Source organism: Salvelinus namaycush, chromosome 14, assembly GCF_016432855.1.
Source record: "Salvelinus namaycush isolate Seneca chromosome 14, SaNama_1.0, whole genome shotgun sequence".
Taxonomy (NCBI): Eukaryota; Metazoa; Chordata; class Actinopteri; order Salmoniformes; family Salmonidae; genus Salvelinus; species Salvelinus namaycush.
The window spans coordinates 40,187,418-40,208,664 of NC_052320.1; the positions used below are offsets into that span (position 1 = coordinate 40,187,418).

Here is a 21,247-nt window from a genome sequence, read left to right on the forward strand (position 1 = left end):
GTTGAGGGGCGGTAGGTTGCCTAGTGATTAGAGCGTTGGGCCAGTAACTGAAAGGTTGCTAGATCGAATCCTCGAGCTGACTAGGTAAAAATATGTCGTTCTGTCCCTGAACAAGGCAGTTAACTTGTAAAATAATTTGTTCTTAACTGACTTGCCTAGTTAAATAAAAAAAATGTCTACACTGTATTCCTGATCAATTTGATGTTATTTTAAATGGACATAATTTTCTTTCAAAAACAAGGAGATTTCTAAGTGACCCTAAACTTTTGAACTCTAGTGTACGTTATTTGAGTGACGAGGTCATGACGATCATTATAGTCCGCAACAAAAGTGCGTCTTTAGCCGATCAACCCAATCGGATTAACAGGATCAGATTACACAGAGCCTATCACACAGATTTACACCAACATGGAATGTAGACAGTCCATGAAATAACTGTCTGGAGCATGATATATAGAAAAAGGTTTGACCAGTCTGCATAAGCAGACTGGTACAGTAGCCTCTTGACATCTAGGATAATGTAAATCTCTGATGACACCATGTTTCCTAGTGCACTACTTTTTTGTCATATGTGCTATTTGAGAAGAAGTCTATAAATTGCATTGGTCTTCGTCAGCCTCCTGTAACACTCTCTCCTTAGCAAACTTGTTTATGTCACACTTGTGATGATGAAATCATCAGAGGATAACCCTTGAGTATACAGTATATGTCCTAGATGTTTTTCTCATGAATTAGTGTGTGTGTGTGTGTGTGTGTGTGTGTGTGTGTGTGTGTGTGTGTGTGTGTGTGTGTGTGTGTGTGTGTGTGTGTGTGTGTGTGTGTGTGTGTGTGTGTGTGTGTATGTGTGTGTGTGTGTGTGTGTGTGTCCTAAATCTGTCTATGCTGACACCATGCTGAGTTCCATGCACGTCCATAATCCTAAGAGAGAATCTCTTAAAAGGGTCTGTGCCCGCCTCGGGGGGGCAGAGCACACCACCTCTCATCACCAGGATCTATTTCCTCCATCTATCTATCCAACCTTCCAGCTAGAAATAGCTCCTCTCGTAGAAGGGATAGTGCTTTCTCTTTCCTCTCTCAAAATACCAGAGAGGATAAAGACACAAACTCCTGTAGAGACACATAGACAAACAGAAACACACACACCCCAACAGCCGTCGCCATGAACGGCACAGAGGGCCCAAACTTCTACGTGCCCATGTCTAACAAGACAGGGGTGGTGAGGAGCCCCTTTGAGCACCCTCAGTACTACCTAGCTGCACCCTGGAAGTACTCGCTCCTCGCTGCCTACATGATCTTTCTCATCATCACAGCCTTCCCCGTCAACTTCCTTACGCTCTATGTCACGGTGCAGCACAAGAAGCTACGGACCCCCTTGAACTACATCCTGTTGAATCTGGCTGTGGCTGACCTCTTCATGGTGGTGGGGGGCTTCACCGTGACTCTCGCAACAGCCCTACAGGGCTACTTCTTCCTGGGGGTCACCGGCTGTAACGTTGAAGGATTCTTTGCCACTATGGGAGGTAAGTCATGGTGGAGCCTTAGGGTAGGTAGGAGTTGTCGCAAGCTACAGGATAAGATACGTTTGTTCCCATAATGGTTATGGTTAGGCTATGGGGAATTTGATTTTAGATCTGTGGTTAAGAGGAACTTTTACCTAAAGGGGTGCCCAACTTTTTCAGGTGCAACCTCAATGTACCTTGAACTCAATGAGTTTAATGTAAGGAGATACAGATTTTTTTCCCATATCAAGAACACTAGGGTTAAGTGCCTTGCTCCACTAGGCTACCTGCCGCCGTATAATATGTATATTTGCACCTCTTTTACACACCTGTGTTCTGTGACTGGAGGGATGGGGGTAAGGTATTTAATAACTGCAGATGTATAGACCTTATATAATGAATACATTAAGCTTTGTGTTGAAGTAGGACCTACAGTAGTTATGAGATCATATAAATGTATGAAAAGGTATATTTGCCAATATTCTTGGAACTCACTCACTGTACCCTGTGTACTTTTAGATACAGTAGCCTGTGTTGGAACTCACTCACTGTACCCTGTGTACTTTTAGATACCGTAGCCTGTGTTCATTGTTAAGTTTTCTGCCTGTGTCCAATATTCCTTAACTGTCTGAATACTTTCTGCACATGAGCATTTATACTGTGTATGTCTCTCTAACTTGCTGTGTCTCTCTCAGGGGAGATCGCCCTTTGGTCTCTGGTGGTATTGGCCATCGAGCGCTATATCGTGGTGTGTAAACCAATGACCAACTTCCGCTTCAATGAGAGGCACGCCATTGTGGGCGTGGCCGTCACCTGGATCATGTCTCTCACCTGTGCTCTACCTCCATTGTGTGGCTGGTCCAGGTAGGTCACCCTCTAAATACCCTCCAAATAGCATCTCCTACTAGTCTTACCTTAAATGTCACCTTAAGAACAGGGAATGGGCTGATGGCTGGTAGACCTCAGGGGCAATACTTCTGTATATTACATTTTCAAACAAAAATATGAGGTGAATGTTTGTAGGTACATCCCAGAGGGCATGCAGTGTTCCTGTGGGATTGACTACTACACCCCGACGCCTGAGCTGGGAAACACCTCCTTTGTCATCTACATGTTCACCCTCCACTTCTCCATCCCTCTGGTCATCATCGGCTTCTGCTACGGCCGTCTGCTCTGCACCGTCCGCGCGGTACGACCACACACAAGGTCACTGAGTACCGGTAAACACACAGGACTAATATATCTCCAGTTAGGGCTCATATCAAAGCACTCTGTGTGTGTCTGTCCATTCAGGCGGCAGCCCTGCAGCAGGAGTCAGAGACCACTCAGAGGGCAGAGAAGGAAGTGACCCGTATGGTGATCGTCATGGTCATCTCGTATCTGGTGTGCTGGCTGCCCTATGCCACCGTGGCCTGGTACATCTTTGCCAATCAGGGCACCAACTTTGGCCCTGTCATGATGACCATCCCAGCCTTCTTTGCCAAGAGTGCTGCCCTCTACAACCCAATAATCTATATTCTACTCAACAGACAGGTAAACCCAAGCAGAGTGTGTGTGTGTGTGTATGTCTACATAAAGCGGACATAGATAGACGTGTGTGAAAAACCTCCCCCTCCTCCCTTCTCCAGTTCAGGAACTGCATGTTGACCATAGTGTGTTGCGGGAAGAACCCATTCGGTGAGGAGGAGACCTCCACCGCCTCCTCCAAAACACAGGCCTCCTCCATCTCCGCCAGCCAGGTGGCTCCTGCCTGACCTACGACCCATAAACCCTGACTCCTTACCTGTCCCAGCCCATCTGTGGACCCACCGCCAAGCAGCAGCCTCCGATAGGCCAATGTTCTCGATTTACCTCTGTCTGCACTGCAGGGGTGTGCCTGCTGTACCTGTACATATATCCCTCATTGTGACCTAAGCATAACAAACCAAGAAACAGTGCTTAGTTGGCTTCATCAATCGTTTACTGGAGTTGGTAGAAGTTGCCTCAAACCACTGATAAAGAGTCAGATTATTTTACTCCCCTTTTAATTAAAGGTTATGGTTAGGAATAGGGGTTGCATTGTCTGATACTAGGTCTGTGGTTAGGGCATCTTGACTTCTACCTCAAGCACTTTTAGCAGCGCCACTGGGTGTCATTTTGGTGGCTGTCCAACTAAACACGTTCCATGGGCTCCCCTCCCATTAAAACACATACAATCATTTAGTGTTGAAGTGAAAACTTCAAATGCCACAATATAAAAAACATATGGCAACTTTTGTTTACATAATTATTCAGCTTATGCCCCTTAAATACGCTTTAAAGTATCTATTTGTTAAATTAATACTTAGGGTAAAATACGTTTTAAATTTGTTTAGATTGTGCCTACCATAAAGCGTTGAGGAGAGCTCTCCCCTGGTTTCTGTGTCTTTCCCATGATGAGGCTGAAACGGGTTAGTTCTTAACACTTGGCTCCGAAAAGGTCCTGAATGTAAACAAATGGACCTGCATAGAACCTCTGCAGAAAGAAGACACCTCCTGAGAGTGTGTGTGTGTGTGTTAGTGTGCGTGTGTGCATGAGTGTGTGCATGCGTGTATGTTTAAAAGCTCTGGAGACAGGACTAGTGTTAAAAATGTAAAGATTAGGATGTTGTGACGTGTTTCCACGTGACGTGGAAATAAAGTTGTTAAATGTCCTGGAATAAAAATGACGATAAAAATAAATGAGACCTTTCTTTTTCATAGCTGTTTCTTTCATAAGGGAGCATTTACAGCCCATTGGGTTGTTGGGTGGTATGCACAACCAATCAAGACAGCACAAACAAAACACCTCTGCCCTGTGGTTTACAAATGTCACTTTGCTGAACTTTTCTCTGTTTACATAGGACTAGGGCCTAGATTCAGTCAGCTCAAGCATTAACTGGCGATAGCAGACACCCGCATAGCAGATGTTCTGGCAACATCAGAGGTGAAACTGCTAGAGCTGTCAAATCGGTGAGCAGCTGCTCTTGCGATCGTTGTCATGAAAGCCAAAGCTTAGAATTTCAGAATGAGAAAATGTAGGCTATATAGAAATAATTATGCTCAAATGTATAAATCATCCAATGAACTCATGAGCGTTTCTATCATCCTAATCCAGGTGTAGATTATATCTCACATTCCAGTGTTCAAACTTGTAAATAAGGCTGCATGGGATTTTTGTTAATGCAACTACGTGCAGCCAATGGAAATGTCCGCTTTAGGTATAATTCCGGGAGCCACTTGTGGATTTGACAGCTCTAACTCAGTTCCGATACCGCCAAAACAACCGCTATGCGGATGTTGGCTAAAGCGAATTTGATTGAATCGAGCCATTGTTATTGATGAAAACAGGAATTTAAATATTATTACGAAACTGAAATTTCATAACATTTATACTATATTATAGCATAATAGCATTTATTTTCACAATCTCTGACAAGACCCAAGTCATTTTGGCATCACAAGTACAGTCATGTCAAACAGTTCTTCCTCTTTGATTAACTAAAGGTCATAGTTTCACTCTAAATTTCCCTCTTGGTCATAATCAATCTTCGTTCTCAGTCACTTCCAAAACAGATCAACCTGTCTTCACATGAACACATCCAATGTAATTATATAGAGTCTAGTCTCTTTGCAAGCAGGTCTGGCACATGAAACGTCACCTAAATAAATCATCTAATTATACTCTCTACTCCTCCATAACCCATCACCAACTTGCAACGCACATTGGGACTTGTAGTTCAAAGCACCGGTGGAGTTCTTTGCCCATTCCACCAATCAAACCTGAGAACAGTGCAGGTTATAAGAAGATGGGAGGAGTTTCTCATTCACATATCATTGAACAGGCCACTCAGAAAGCATTATAACTCAGCTATAAATATTGCTATGGACATTTATCATACAGTACAGTGCATCATTGGCTCGTCCCCCGAGAAAAAGGGGGTCAGTGCGTAAGATGGTTGCCGGGGATCCAGGTCCCAGAGGCGGTGACGTCATCCAGAATAAGGTCCATCTCCAAGTGCCTCCTCTAACTCCACTATGCTTCAGGTCAAAGCAGTGTGAAACCAGAGTGAGATTTAAGCCAGGTGTGAATAAGCAGGAAACCAGCTTGGGGTTATATCCATGTGTGAATAGAAGAGTCAACACAGCCAAAGAGAGGATCCAGAGATTCTATATTTGATATAAGGGACGTGGGTATCAATTCCTCAGTATCTAAAGCAATTGCTCAATACAAGGTAAGTTTCTTAGGACATTTCTTAATCCATGGTACAGTGCTCCCAATGAGGTTTCTGAGGCAGTCTTGGGTTAGGGGTGGTACAGTAAAGCTCAAGCTGACATCTCTTCCAGTCTTAAAGCAAAATCTTTCTTAACTTCTTATGGCTGGGGGCAGTATTGAGTAGCTTGGATGAATAAGGTGCCCAGAGTAAACTGGCTGCTACTCAGGCCCAGAAGCTAAGATTTGCATATTATTAGTATATTTGGATAGAAAACACTCTGAAGTTTCTAAAACTGTTTGAATGATGTCTGTGAGTATAACAGAACTCATATGGCAGGCAAAAACCTGAGAAAAAATCCAACCAGGAAGTGGGAAATCTGAGGTTTGTAGGTTTGCCTATCCAATATACAGTGCCTATGGGGTCATATTGCCCTTCCTAACGCTTCCACTAGATGTCAACAGTCTTTAGAACCTTGTTTCAGGCCTCTACTGTGAAGGATGAGGGGATGAGAGCTGTTTCAACCAGGTGGCAGAGTGCCATGAGCTCACGTTCCTTTTCGTTTCTAAAGACAAAGGAATTTTCCAGTTGAAACATTATTGAAGATTTATGTTAAAAACATCCTAAAGATTGATTATATACATCGTTTGACATGTTTCTAGGAACTGTAATGTAATTTTTTGAGTTTTCGTCTGGTCTGCACGTCATGAATTTGGATTTTTGAACTAAACGCGCGAACAAAAATAAGGAGGTATTTGGACATAAATGGACTTTATCGAACAAAACAAACATTTATTGTGGAACTGGGATTCCTGGGAGTGCATTCTGATGAAGATCATCAAAGGTAGGTGAATATTTATAATGCTATTTCTGACTTCTGTTGACTCCACAATATGGCGGGTACCTGTATGGCTTGTTTGTGTCTGAGCGCCGTACTCAGATTATTGCATGGTGTGCTTTTTCCGTAAAGTTTTAAAAAAATCTGACACAGCAGCTGCATTAAGGAGAAGTTTATCTAAAGTTCCATGCAAAACACTTGTATCTTTTATCAATGTTTATTATGAGTATTTCTGTAAATTGATGTGACTCTCTGCAAAATCACTGGATGTTTTGCAGGCAAAACATTACTGAACATAACGCGCCAATGTAAACTCAGATTTTTGGATATAAATATGAACTTTATCGAACAAAACATACATGTATTGTGTAACATGAAGTCCTATGAGTGTCATCTGATGAAGATCAAAGGTTAGTGATTAATTTTATCTCTATTTCTACTTTTTGTGACTCCTCTCTTTGGCTGGAAAAATGGCTGTGTTTTTCTGTGACTAGGTACTGACCTAACATAATCAGATGGTGTGCTTTCGTCATAAAGCCTTTTTGAAATCGGACACCATGGTGGGATTAACAACAAGTTAAATACTTGTATGTTTGAGAAATTTTAATTATGAGATTTCTGTTGTTTGAATTTGGCGCCCTGCACTTTCACTGGCTGTTGTCAAGTCGATCCCGTTAACGGGATCTCAGCCGATCTCAGCCATAAGAAGTTAAAGCAAAGAGTTCTTTTCTGTCTTTGGGCTCTATAAAGAGATGGGATATGTGGAGGGTAGACAGACAGGGGGTTTCCTAGGTCCTTGGATCCCGGGTAGGGTGGAGGCAGCCAGGAGGAATAGGCTGGAATCTGGGTGGCGGGAGACTCAGGCCTCACTGCTGCACTCATAGATGTTGTCCTCCACCAGAGCAATGACCTGCTCAAACTTGTGGTGCAGCTGAGTACGCTTCGCTGTGGGGTTGGACTCGAGAGCACTCACCACCTGACAGCAAGGGGGATGAGAGAGAGGGAGAAGGAGAGCGAGAACGAAACAGTTCAGACAATGGCCAAGTGAGCAACCTTACAAAACGTATCTACCCACAGTTAGAGAATGAGAGAGAGATAGAGAAATAGAGAGACTCATTTCAGTAACCCTCAAGTGTTCATGCATTCTACAGCACAAGACAGAAACTCAACCACCTGCTGAGACAGAGAAAGAGTACTTCAGCAGTTCTTCAGCCTCCATGCATGACTCTCTCCTCACAAGAGCCTTTCCTGTTCACATACTATTTACAAAACCCATGTCTGTGCTGCCTTTCATGTCTGCTAGTTGTCATGCGTTCAGTGGGTGTGACTGGCAGCATGTGCCCAGTGAGAGGGCTGAGTGCGAGAATGTGTAATTCTGAAGTGATTCATAGAGAGTCCCAGAGAAACCTCTGAGTGCCAGGGCTTGGTTGCATAAAACATTTTAAGTGTTAGAGGGCACTTTGGTCACTCCACTGCAGGAAAGTGTTTTTAAGGGGGAAATGTGCAACTGGCTTAAAGTTAAGGAAATTAATTTAAGATGTTTTATGCAACCGGGCCCTGGTGTCTGCTGGTACAGGAGAATGGCAGTGAACAGCAGTTAAACACAGCAGTTAAATACATGAAGAGGGCCCTCAGACATTATGATGAGGGCCCACAGACATCATCACTGTCTGAATCATTCCACGGAACAGTAGGTGTGTGTGTGTGCGCGTGTGTGTATTTCGGGTCTGGGTGAAAGAGGGTGTGTGGGGTTGTGAAGAGGCCGTTAGATCTTTAAAGAAGCATGTGATCGCCTGTACTGATGCTTCATGCCCTGATACTCATCTCTCTCTTTCTCTCTGAAACTCTAAACTCCATGTGGAATATAGACTGTGATAAGGCTAGAGATAGGGCCAGTTTAAACGTGTCAAACAGCTCATCCAGGGCAGAGGTAGTGGGAGAGATAGCTGATCTTACCTGGTTTCTGTATTTCTTGGCGTACTTGTAGATCTCCGTCAAGGCCAGGTTGGTATTGAACTCGTTTCTGTATTTCTGTAACAGAGTAAGCGTATCGTTCCGATATACAGTCAAAAGTTTGTATACACCTACTCATTCAAGGGTTTTTCTTTATTTTGACTATTTTCTACATTGTAGAATAGTAGTGAAGACATAAAAACTATGAAATACCACACATGGAATCAGGTAGTAACCAAAAAAGTGTTAAACAAATCAAAATATATTTTATATTTGAGATTCTACAAATAGCCACCCTTTGCCTTGATGACAGCTTTGCACACTCTTAGCATTCTCTCAACCAGCTTCAAGAGGGAGGTACCTGGAATGAGTTTCAATTAACAGGTGTATCTTGTTAAAAGTTGATTTGTCAAAATGTTTTTCCTTCTTAATGCGTTTGAGCCAATCAACTGTATTGTGACAAGGTAGGGGTGGTATACAGAAGATAGCCCTATTTGGTAAAAGACCAAGTCCATATTATGGCAAGAACAGCTCAAATAAGCAAAGAGAAATAATAGTCCATCATTACTTTAAGACATAAAGGTCAGTCAATAGGGAACATTTCAATAACTTTGAAAGTTTCTTCAAGTGCAGTCGCAAAAACCATCAAGCGCTATGATGAAACTGGCTCTCATGAGGACCGCCACAGGAAAGGAAGACCCAGAGTTTCCTCTGCTGCAGAGGATAAGTTCATTAGAGTTAACTGCACTTCAGATTGCAGCCCAAATAAATGCTACAGAGTTCAAGTAACAGACACATCTCAACATCAACTGTTCAGAGGAGACTGTGTGGCCAGGCCTTCATGGTCGAATTGCTGCAAAGAAACCACTACTAAAGGACACCAATAAGAAGAAGAGACTTGCTTGGGCCAAGAAACACGAGCAATGGACATTAGACCGGTGGAAAGCTGTCCTTTGGTCTGATGAGTCCAAATTTGAGATGTTTTGGTTCCAACCGCTGTGTCTTTGTGAGATGCAGAGTAGGTGAACAGATGATCTCCGCATGTGTGATTACCACCGTGAAGCATGGAGGAGGAGGTGTGGGGGTGCTTTGCTGGTGACACTGTGATTTATTTAGAATTCAAGGCACACCTTAACTAGCATAGCTTATACAGCATTCTGCAGCGATACACCATCCCATCTGGTTTGCGCTTAGTGGGACTATCATTTGTTTTTCAACAGGACAATGACCCAAAACACACCTCTAGACTGTGTAAGGGCTATTTGAGCAAGAAGGAGAGTGATGGAGGGCTGCATCAGATGACCTCGCCACCACAATCACCTGACCTCAACCCAATTAAGATGGTTTTGGATGAGTTGGACCGCAGAGAAGAAAAAGCAGCCAACAAGTGCTCAGCATTTGTGGGAACTCCTTCAAGACTGTTGGAAAAGCATTCCTCATGAAGCTGGTTGAGAGAATGCCAAGAGTGTGCAAAGCTATCGAGGCAAAGTGTGGCTACTTTGAAGAATCAAAATATATTTTATATTGGAGATTTGTTTAACACTTTCTTGGTTACTACATGATTCCATATGTGTTATTTCATGGTTTTGATGTCTTCACCATTATTCTACAATGTAGAACATAGTAAAGATAAAGAAAAACCCTTGAATGAGTAGGTGTGTCCAAACTTTTGACTGGTACTGTAAATCCGTCAAACAAAAGAATCTCAAAAAGTAATACATCAATTAACAGTTTAGCACCGTTGAATGCAGTGACAGTCTGCCACCAAGGCTAACAAATTACAATCAATCATATATTGATCTGTCACCCCTCGCTCTCTCACCCGTGACTCCTCGGCCAAGTGGGCGTTCATCTCCTGCTCGCTCAGTGGCGCCATCTCCTGGATCTGCTTGTAGTAGCACTGCACCCTCTTCTTGTACTCTGGGATCTCCTTGGCATACAGCAGCTTGTTGGTGGGAGAGTCCTGAAACAAGAGACACCGTCCTACTTAGTCAAAGTAACCTCTTTGGATCTTTTAGTAAATCAACCAAACTAGTTCTGTCCTTTACCACTCTCCTGACCACGACCAGTATGTAATATAACCCCTGCCTGTGTTTGGTTGTCAGATTGTTTTCAGTATGACAGTGCTCAGTCCAGTGTATGGTGAGTGTGGTCTATGGTCAGTGAGTTGTTAATGAGACTGTGGGCAGCATGGTCTGTGGTCATAATGTAGTTGGTCTATGGTTGATCTACGGTCCATGGTCATAGCGAGTGGTTGGTGTTATCAGTGTGTGAGTAGGTCAGCACCTCCTTGTGCCGAGACAAAGAAGGGAGGGCCCAGAGTTTCCTCTCCTCACAATAGGAAAGTTAAACAAACCATACCCACAGCCACAGAGAACCAGGCCAGACATAACAACCCTTCCTTCTACTTACATCTGCTACTTCTCCAAGTTGCTGACAGGATTTACAATGGTACTGAAAGCATTACTCAATCACTAAGGTACACATACAAGGTATTGGGTTGAGCATACAGATATGTAGGCTATGCATTTGCGTGTGTGTGTGTGTGTGGTATCGGAGCTAGGAAGACTCCAGCCACTGCCCCTCCTCCTGATAGGGATCCCTCTCTTCCTGTCCACAAGGTCATTTCATTTCCTGTGGTTCCTCCATCTGCCTGACGACCCCCCTTGACCCCTAATAACCGCCCACCCCCTCTCCATCCCTACTGTCTGTCTGCAGGCCACCAGATAAGGTTTTCATTGAAGCAGCTTCTTTTCCAAGCCCTCTCTCACCCCTGCAGAGCGATTGCTAATCCAGACCTCTTACTGACCTGTCCTCTGACCGCTACACACGTGCGCATGCACACTTGTGTATTATACTTGTGAGGACTTTTTGGGGTCCTATTTACCCTAAACCTGACCCTAACCCAGGGTTTCTCAAACTCGGTCCTTTTGGTTTTTGCCCTAGCATTACACAACGGATTCAAATAATCAACTAATTATCAAGCTTTGGTCATTTTAATCAGCTGTGTAGTGTTAGGGGGGAAAAAAACTAAACGTGCACACCTTGAGGACCGAGTTTGGGAAACGCTGCCCTAACCCTAGTTCTGAACCTAACCCTTAAGCCTAAAATAGTCTTTTTCCTTTTTAGGACTGGCCAAATGTCTGAATTCTCCTCCTTCTCCACATCCCGATGAGCATCGGGATGTGAGCATCTGGGTTGTTTTTACGGTGCCATGGTGTGTTTCTTTGTTTGTGTGTGTTTCACATGCTTGAGGTGCTTGCATTGGCTCTTTGGCAATGAACAAGTGGAATAGATCAGCATTGTTTGACAAATATCTCCAGGGAGGAAGTCGGTCAGAGAGACAGGAAGCAGTGTGTATGCTAGGGGTCACAACGTCTGAGGGATGAGACTGATTTGTGGGGAGTGAGGGCACTGAAAGGCACACACACACACACACACACACACACACACACACACACACACACACACACACACACACACACACACACACACACACACACACACACACACACACACACACACACACACACACACACACACACACACACACACACACACACACACACACAGGATTCCTGGTGCTCATGACCTTGGTTGAGCAGACTGGGCTGAAATAACATGAGGAGAGGTAGACAGAGCTGATGGACTGACTGGAGAAAGGAGGGGAGGGAGGTTGGCAGGGACTGGGGAGGAAACTGGGGATTTCTGCACTTGTCTTTTCCTACTACCACTGACTTTGCTGATAACTATTTTGTTGAGGGAAAATGTACTTGTTAAGACAGTGATATGTGGTTGTCTCACCTAGCTGTCTGAAGATGAATTCAATAATTGTAAGTTACTCTGGATAAGAGCGTCTGCTGTCAAAAATGTAATTTTTTGTTCTGTGTGTAAGAGTATATGCTGTAGGTACAGCAGTCTTGTGTATTTGTATCAGGGCCGGCTCTAGCCTTTTGGGTACCCTAAGTGAGATTTGGGTAACCAAAATTGTGGTCTGCCTCTTGACAGTGGAGAGAGAAATGTTCATTTAAAAATGAAATATCCAGCAATTCTACACATTATGCCAAGAAGACGTAGAGAAAATCTTGCAGTTTTAAAGGAAGTTTCCTGCAGTTTTACACATTTTGCCATGGAGCGAAGAGAACATTTTGCAATTTTATAAGAAATATCATGTAATTCTACTTATTTCGCCATGAGGCAGAGGTAGATTTTTGCAGTTTTAAAGCACATTTCCTGCAATTCTACACATTTTGTCATGACATGTGTGCCCGGTCGGTATTCGGCCATGATCACTACAAGTTTAGATAACTGGCTAGACTAACTTACAATCTAAAAGTTGTTAGCTGACATGGCTAATTGAGTGACTGTCAAAAAAAGAGAAAATCTGCTGATACACAACCAAATTTCCAATTTACACCTTGTATAGTCTACTATTATAACTCTCAACAGTAAGTTGAGACCCCGACTGAGTTCCAAAGGAACAAAAGAAACATTAGGGGGGGGGGGGGGGGGGCGGCGCTACCGGCCGGGGGCCCTAAGCGACCGCTTATGTCGGCCCTGATGTGTAACCATGTCTATGAGTGTGTGTTTACCTAGCAGTGAATATGTGTATGTGTGTATGCATGTTTATGTGTACTGTATTACATGTGTAGGTGTACCATAAAAGTGTGTGTAATGCATGTGTCAAGTGTTTTTGTGTCTCACCTTGCCCAGCTGCAGGTCTGAAATGGAGCAGGCGTCTATGAAGGCCTGGGCGATGACAGACAGACATGCATCCATGTGATCTGTCTTATCAATGTCAAACACAAACTGAGGGTTCTTCAGGATGTTCACCCAGAAACGCAAAGGTAAACTAAGGAGATGGGAAAACATTCTGTGAGCTTCAGAAAACATTTAGCATTAGAGGTACATCATGCTACATTGATGAGTAGATGATCAGATGTATCAAGTTCCCCTACCTGTTGGTCTTCCAGATGTGCAGGGTGTCGGGGTCGGTGATGCCCCTCTTGTCCGCCTGCTCCTCCAGGAAGTCAAAGAAGTATTTGATGGCCAGTGGGGGACGCTCTGCGGGAATACTGAGGATGGCCTGGAAAAGGTCGTCCAGGAACTTCTGCAATGTTCCCTACGGAATCACAACACAGATGGGATCAGACACAGAACCAGAACTGGGATCAAGATGGATCGTTTGGAATTCCAGGATGATATCACTGTAAATAGAACTGATAATGGAATGATTCATAATGATAAAGGAATGATGCCTCTGGTTTAGCCAACTACTCTGTGATTGTCGTGCCAAACTGTTTAGGCTCACGATTGGACATGATAAGGAGTTGGCTAGCTGAAGCAGTAACAGACCCAAACTAGGCTGGGCACTGCTTTCTGTCACAGAATTGTAGAATGCAAACCGTTCAAGATGGCTGCCATGTATTTTTTATTTTCTTACCTTGGTGGAGAGGAGGCGTGTCAGGTAGATCTCAGGGAGGACCTTCTTACGGTGACTCTGTCTGTGGGACCTCTTATTCTCAAACAGCTCATCATGAGGCAGGACCTAGATGGGCAGGGGGCAGAGATTAGAGGTTAGAGGTCAGGGTACAAAAACATCCAATCAGCACGATGGGAAATGACCTCATTCTAAATGGGAATCTACTGTACTACGGAGGTGTGACTAACATTTGATAGGGAGATTAAATGAAAAAAAAACGTGTTCCATTTCAAAAGGTTTCTCTTATTCTTGCTTCATGAATACGACCCAAAAATCACAGTGGGGATTTATGAGGTATGACTGACATGATGTCACTTTATGAAATACTGCAAGTTGTAAAATTCTGGAATTTTCTCTTATGCAGTATCATGTGTAACATGCTCCTACAGGTCTTAGCTAGGACAGGGGTATGGAGCTGGGGTAGAAAGATACGCGTTTATCCTCTACTGAGCCTGTCAACAAACTCCAGTCCAGGCCAGCACACCATAATATTTAAATCCTACAACAAAAAAACTGCACACTAAAAATGACTGAAGCAAGAACTCATGTCAAACCCAAAGTCATACTGAGTTTTTTCCCAATGGCTAATGTGGTATTAGCGCTGTCATGTCCTTCCTCCAGCTTTCCTACATGCACATGCACACTCAAACTCTGATGAAAGTATGTAGTCAGATGTATTGCTCAGGCTTTCACTGTGTCTGTCTGAGTTCAATTGAGCTCTCTCGGAGACCAACGGGGCTGATGACAGAAGGAACGGGGTCAATAGAGGTGAATGAGAAAGCTCTCAGTCCGTGTGTGTGTGTGTGAGTGAGTGTGTCTGTACTTACCAAATGGACGTATTTCTCTGTGTCCAAGTCTTTGGCTGCAGAGGGAGAGAAAAAAACAGAACAAAACAATCAGAAATCAGAGGAGAGAGAGATACATCAGAGGAGAGAGAGAGAAATCAGAGGAGAGAGAGAGAAATCAGAGGAGAAAGAGAAATCAGAGAGAGAGAGAGGCAGTTTGAAAAAATGAAGATTGGAGGAGGGAGGTGAGTGATAGACAGTAAAAAAGGAAGAGAGTCAGGGGTTTATGGGAAAAGAGAGAGTGTATGTAAGAGCCAACGATTCAGGTGGATTGGGAGCTGAGTGAAAAAAGAAAGATTATGAGTGAAATAATGAGAGGGAGAAAAGCTGAAGAGAGACAGACAGAGTTTGTGATTGGTGCTGGAGCCAGTCTAATGAGTTTACAAAGCTCAGGCACGCAAGTGGGCGCACACACACACACACAAACAAACACACACACCACAGCCCCATGGTGACTGTGCTCTCATTACTCCAGGCCTAGCTTTGGCAGGCAGACAGGTTTAGGCCCCAGTCCCAGTCCAGATCCTCTGAGGTGATCACAGAAAGGGGTAAATGTGTTTTACATTAGCCAGGGTTTACTTCACATCCATTTAGCCTGTTTCTGGCCCAATATGACTGAGAGGAAAGGCCCTAATCATTAGGGTGGACAGAGCGGGTCTGTCAGAACTAAGATCTGTTCTGGGTGAGGTTAGCAGACCCTCCCAAATGTTGACGTCACAGTAGAGAATCATCTGGTACAGGGAACACTCCACCTCCTGTTTCATCTGGGGCTAGATATCTGTTCATGCTTATGGCTACTGGACATCAACCATGCTGTAGAAAGGTCTAATATGTATGTATGGTTGGCCCCGTCCGGTCTCAGCCTCCAGTAATTATGCTGCAATAGTTTATGTGTCGGAGGGCTAGGGTCAGTCTGTTATATCTGGAGTATTTCTTATCCGGTGTCCTGTGTGAATTTAAGTATGCTCCCTTTAATTCTCTCTCTCTCTGATGACCTGAGCCCCAGTCCACCTGGTCGTGCTGCTGCTCCAGTTTCAACTGTTCTGCCTGCGGCTATGGAACCCTGACCTGTTCACCGGACGTGCTACCTGTCCCAGACCTGCTGTTTTCGACTCTCTCGCTCTACCGCACCTGCTGTCTCTAACTCTGAATGATCGGCTATGAAAAGCCAACTGACATTTACTCCTGAGGTGCTGACCTGTTGCACCCTCTACAATCACTGTGATTATTATTATTTGACCCTGCTGGTCATCTATGAACGTTTGAACATCTTGGCCATGTACTGTTATAATCTCCACCCGGCACAGCCAGAAGAGGACTGGCCACCCCTCAGAGCCTGGTTCCTCTCTAGGTTTCTTCCTAGGTTCTGGCCTTTCTAGGGAGTTTTTCCTAGCCACTGTGCTTCTACATCTGCATTGCTTGCTGTTTGGGGTTTTAGGCTGGGTTTCTGTACAGCACTGAGATATCAGCTGATGTAAAAAGGGCTTCATAAATACATTTGATTGATTTATTGATTGATTTACTGTGTGTGTGCGTGCATCCGTGTGTGATTGATTAAGCGAGACTGCTACAGTGTGTTTTATGGCGGGAAATGTATGTATGTCGGTGGTTTGATGTGTGTGTATGTGTTTAATATGCTCAGGATAAAGTGAATGTGTGGGGTTTTACCGTAATATGCTCAGGATGAAGTGAGTGTGTGTGGTTTTACCGTAATAAAGTTTGTATTTTTCTAAGCATGTAGGAGTGTGTGACAAGGTGACAGAGTGTGTGTGTGTGTGTGTGACCTACCTCTCCCCAGGGTGTTGTCTCTCTTGTCTTTCATGCTCATGGCGAACGACGCCCCCTCTGGGATCTGTGGGAGGGTTCAGAGGTCACAGGGACAGGGGTGAGAGGGGGAGCACGAGAACTGGATCATTATCCGCTGCCTCAGGGTATGTGTGTGTGTGTTCGGGTGTGTGTGTGAGTCTGAAGTGGCAGGGTGGCTCCAGGGGGGCTGCAGGGGGGCTGGCTGGGCTCATTAAAGTCAACACAGTGAAATGGATTGAACAGCCTTGTCAGTGAACCGAGACTGTTAGTACACACTGTGCCTCACTGCCTTCACAACTCAGCACTAACTTAACAGAGCACGTAACAGCACTGGTAACAGGGCAAAGGTTATAGGTCACCGCCCGACTGTTTACACACACAAATACACTCAGACACACAGAATTACTCTGACACATTACAAACATTTTAAGACACTAGAAAATGCAGACCCCCCCCCAAAAAAATGTTTTACACCAAGACAAACACACAAATAGCCACAGACAATGACAGATACAAACAAAAACAGAAATCACACAATAACATACTGCATGTGTATGATGACATAAACAAACACAGTCACAGAGGGCACCACACACATACTGTATTGACACCCATCTGTATGTGAACACAGATAAACAGAATGTGGCACCCCTTGGGCAGTCAACATTTACAGTGACTCTTCACCATTCACCTCTCTGTTACTTCCACCCTTGCTGTGAGTGTGTTAATGTCAGGGAAAACACACAGACACAGGGGACACACCACGCACAACCTCACGTATGCATGCACTCACGCACGCACAGGTGAGATGGTGTGTGTGTTGTGAGAGCAGAGCCTTGCCTGGTAATGCGAGACTGTGTTGAGTTTCTTCCTGCCATCCTCCATCACTGAAGTGTTATCCAGGTCCTGGAGGATCCTGCTGTTACTACCGGACGCAAACCATTCTACAGCACAGCAGAGAGGGGGGAAAAAAGGGAGAGAGGGACGAGGGAAGGGACAAAATGTTATAAATGTTCAAATGCATTTGGCCATCTATTGTATAAGCTTCATGTCAGTTGAGCTACAAAGCAAGAGTTGATCAGGGCTCCCTTTCAAAAAATGTCTTCCTCAATCAATCTAAATAAAGGAAGGAGAATAAAATACAGTTCTCTCACCCAGGTCTACGTCCTCTGCCATGGGCCACTGCGAGAAGGGCAGGTTCTTATAGAAGGCATCTAGAATCTTATCCTTCACCTGGCAGATTGTGTCTGTGTTCATCACCCTCACGGCCAGAGAGTCCATCCCACAGCCCTGGAACGAGACGTTGATGTTCTGGACACACACAAAGAGAGGGAGGACATTAGAGTAGGCAGGGTAGGTCACAATTATTTAATTAGGACATTATAAACAGGATTATATAGAGGTGAATGATTGACACATGATACATGCATACAGCAAGACTTTTAGATTTTTTATTAACCAATCAGTATATGAAACCAGCATTGCTGTGTTGTGACTGACCTGTGGCTTGGCCTCGATGTTCTCTCTGAGCAGCCACTCCTCGTTGAGGGTGTACCGGGCCTTCCCTGTGATGGCGTCTATAGAACCCTTGTTGATCTGCTGCTTGATGGCACACAGTAGCAGGAAGAAGGGCTCGCCCACTGTCTCCTGGAGAAAACATCACAGTAACATGTTAAAAACGTAACAGAAAGCTTTGAGAACCGAGGGATGATGTTCCTCAGTAAGGGGTTCAACAACATTGACAGTGGATCCTCATGATTTGATAAAAAGGTAAAGGTGAGTCTTTTTTTTATCCCTCCATCCTTCCCACACCTTGAGGTAGCTGTACATGCAGATAGACATCCAGTTGGTGAGCATCTTCTCCACCACAGACTCTGTGCGTCGCAGCATCAGCTTGGGGTTCTTGGCGGCCGAGGCGTCGATCAGGTCCACCAGCAGATCCTTCATAATGCTGGTGTAGTACTCCAGTTTACCATGGAGGGCGATAGTGAGCAAGGACGCCAGGCTACACCTGAGGAAAGAGAGACAGAAGAAAAACACCAAAATGTGTGTGAGAACAGACTGCAGAGACATACCCAATTCATGCAAGAGGATTTACTCCCCGCACCTGAGAACACACAGAGTTACGTAGTCCAGAAAGGAAATACCACCTGTACATTTAACCATTTATTAGAAAAGATAACCATGCATAGTATTTGGCATGAGCAAGAGACACCAGCGCATGTGTGCGTGTGACATCCTGCATTGAGGAAGCATGTGTAGAACTGGTCAACTTCAATAGACCACATGTAAGTAGAGTGTGAATACATTTGGTGCAATGTTAGCTGATGCCATCACACTGGGGTTTCCCTGCTGAACTGGCTCCCCTTTATTTATGAGTGGTCCAAATGGATAGAGGGTGTGGACGGGGTGATTTCCATAACAAAGATCCTTTCATCTAGGAGACCAGGTTGGGGAAACATTATGGCTGCTGTGTTGCTTAGCCTGGAGAGGGAGGGAAGCGGTTTGGTCTCAGGTAACCTAATGTAGCAGGAGTAAAATAAATGCCCGAGTTCCTAAATCCAGTTTTCGGCAGAAAAGGAAGCTAGGTTGAAGATATCCCTGATATCCCCGGATTCATCCGGTTGTTGGCAACTACGCTAAGGGTGGTACTCGGGAATCTCCCAGGTCTTTGAAGAGTCTCCAGAACAGCATTGCTTTTACACTGATATGCTGAGGTGTTGTATGGAGCTGTCATATTCTACACATAAACACTTTGAACTGGGAAGAGGTGGATACATAGGGTCATTAGTTAGGATCGATTCCGACTTAGGAAATTACGCCTTTCCTACGCATTTCTCAGTAGTTGGTATTCAGACTTACCTTGTGCAGGTGTGCAACAGGCTTTGCAGGCGTGGTTCCCTTGCGCGCGCTGAATAAATGTAATTCAACCGCTGAAAACCCTCCCGCTTGCTGGCCAACATTCAATAGGGTTGTCAGTACATTTATCTTCATTTTAAGCCATCCCTTTAAATACTGTGTACCTTTAGTTTGAATTTTGGCGACAGACTAGAATACATTGAGAGAACTGGTTCAGAAAATAGGGATCAATAAAAGAAACCCATATGCATATTAGTCTCCTATTCAACACGAACTGGTAGAATATACAGTGGGGCAAAAAAGTATTTAGTCAGCCACCAATTGTGCAAGTTCTCCCACTTAAAAAGATGAGAGAGGCCTGTAATTTTCATCATAGGTACACTTCAACTATGACAGACAAAATGAGAAAAGAAAATCCAGAAAATCACATTCTAGGATTTTTTATGAATTTATTTGCAAATGATGGTGGAAAATAAGTATTTGGTCAATAACAAAAGTTTATCTCAATACTTTGTTATATACCCTTTGTTGGCAATGACAGATGTCAAACGTTTTCTGTAAGTCTTCACAAGGTTTTCACACACTGTTGCTGGTATTTTGGCCCATTCCTCCATGCAGATCTCCTCTAGAGCAGTGATGTTTTGGGGCTGTTGCTGGACAACACGGACTTTCAACTCCCTCCAAAAATTTTCTATGGGGTTGAGATCTGGAGACTGGCTAGGCCACTCCAGGACCTTGAAATGTTTCTTACAAAGCCACTCCTTCATTGCCCGGGCGGTGTGTTTGGGATCATTGTCATGCTGAAAGACCCAGCCACGTTTCATCTTCAATGCCCTTGCTGATGGAAGGAGGTTTTCACTCAAAATCTCACGATACATGGCCCCATTCATTCTTTCCTTTACACGGATCAGTCGTCCTGGTCCCTTTGCAGAAAAACAGCCCCAAAGCATGATGTTTCCACCCCCATGCTTCACAGTAGGTATGGTGTTCTTTGGATGCAACTCAGCATTCTTTGTCCTCCAAACACGACGAGTTGAGTTTTTACCAACAAGTTATATTTTGGTTTCATCTGACCATATGACATTCTCCCAATCTTCTTCTGGATCATCCAAATGCTCTCTAGCAAACTTCAGACGGGCCTGGACATGTACTGGCTTAAGCAGGGGGACATGTCTGGCACTGCAGGATTTGAGTCCCTGGCGGCGTAGTGTGTTACTGATGGTAGGCTTTGTTACTTTGGTCCCAGCTCTCTGCAGGTCATTCACTTGGTCCCCCCGTGTGGTTCTGGGATATTTGTTCACCGTTCTTGTGATCATTTTGACCCCACGGGGTGAGATCTTGCGTGGAGCCCCAGATCGAGGGAGATTATCAGTGGTCTTGTATGTCTTCCATTTCCTAATAATTGCTCCCACAGTTGATTTCTTCAAACCAAGCTGCTTACCTATTGCAGATTCAGTCTTCCCAGCCTGGTGCAGGTCTACAATTTTGTTTCTGGTGTCCTTTGACAGCTCTTTGGTCTTGGCCATAGTGGAGTTTGGAGTGTGACTGTTTGAGGTTGTGGACAGGTGTCTTTTATACTGATAACAAGTTCAAACAGGTGCCATTAATACAGGTAACGAGTGGAGGACAGAGGAGCCTCTTAAAGAAGAAGTTACAGGTCTGTGAGAGCCAGAAATCTTGCTTGTTTGTAGGTGACCAAATACTTATTTTCCACCATAATTTGCAAATAAATTCATAAAAAATCCTACAATGTG

The 21,247-nt window shown here is 44.3% G+C and overlaps 2 protein-coding genes across 2 annotated transcripts in view; one reads left to right on the forward strand and one right to left on the reverse strand.

Moving 5' to 3' along the window:
- Positions 1–1,157: 1,157 nt before the first annotated feature.
- Positions 1,158–4,195, forward strand: LOC120059513 (rhodopsin-like). Its single transcript, XM_039008632.1, has 5 exons — positions 1,158–1,520; positions 2,195–2,363; positions 2,523–2,688; positions 2,793–3,032; positions 3,128–4,195. Exons 1-5 carry the CDS (start codon positions 1,160–1,162, stop codon positions 3,251–3,253), a joined length of 1,062 nt encoding a protein of 353 aa, XP_038864560.1. The 5' UTR covers positions 1,158–1,159; the 3' UTR covers positions 3,254–4,195.
- Positions 4,196–7,167: 2,972 nt separating this feature from the next.
- The window catches only part of LOC120059514 (plexin-D1-like), a 100,012-nt gene continuing 85,932 nt past the window's right edge, over positions 7,168–21,247 (reverse strand). Inside the window, exons 25-36 of the mRNA XM_039008633.1 lie at positions 18,447–18,645; positions 18,135–18,281; positions 17,789–17,945; positions 17,475–17,578; positions 16,617–16,680; positions 14,811–14,845; positions 13,945–14,049; positions 13,460–13,623; positions 13,206–13,353; positions 10,324–10,464; positions 8,505–8,579; positions 7,168–7,524 (exon numbers count right to left, since the gene is read on the reverse strand). Of these exons, the coding sequence (XP_038864561.1) occupies positions 7,408–7,524; positions 8,505–8,579; positions 10,324–10,464; positions 13,206–13,353; positions 13,460–13,623; positions 13,945–14,049; positions 14,811–14,845; positions 16,617–16,680; positions 17,475–17,578; positions 17,789–17,945; positions 18,135–18,281; positions 18,447–18,645 (1,456 nt within the window). The 3' untranslated portion in view covers positions 7,168–7,407. The remainder of the gene's footprint in view (positions 7,525–8,504; positions 8,580–10,323; positions 10,465–13,205; positions 13,354–13,459; positions 13,624–13,944; positions 14,050–14,810; positions 14,846–16,616; positions 16,681–17,474; positions 17,579–17,788; positions 17,946–18,134; positions 18,282–18,446; positions 18,646–21,247) is intronic.

Bases quoted from the DNA above. Each gene is read 5' to 3' on its own strand.
- LOC120059513 (XM_039008632.1), top strand. From the start codon at position 1,160: ATGAACGGCACAGAGGGCCCAAACTTCTACGTGCCCATGTCTAACAAG. The intron at 2,364-2,522 runs GTAGGTCACCCT...GAATGTTTGTAG, and splicing joins CCATTGTGTGGCTGGTCCAG to GTACATCCCAGAGGGCATGC. The intron at 2,689-2,792 runs GTACGACCACAC...CTGTCCATTCAG, and splicing joins TGCTCTGCACCGTCCGCGCG to GCGGCAGCCCTGCAGCAGGA.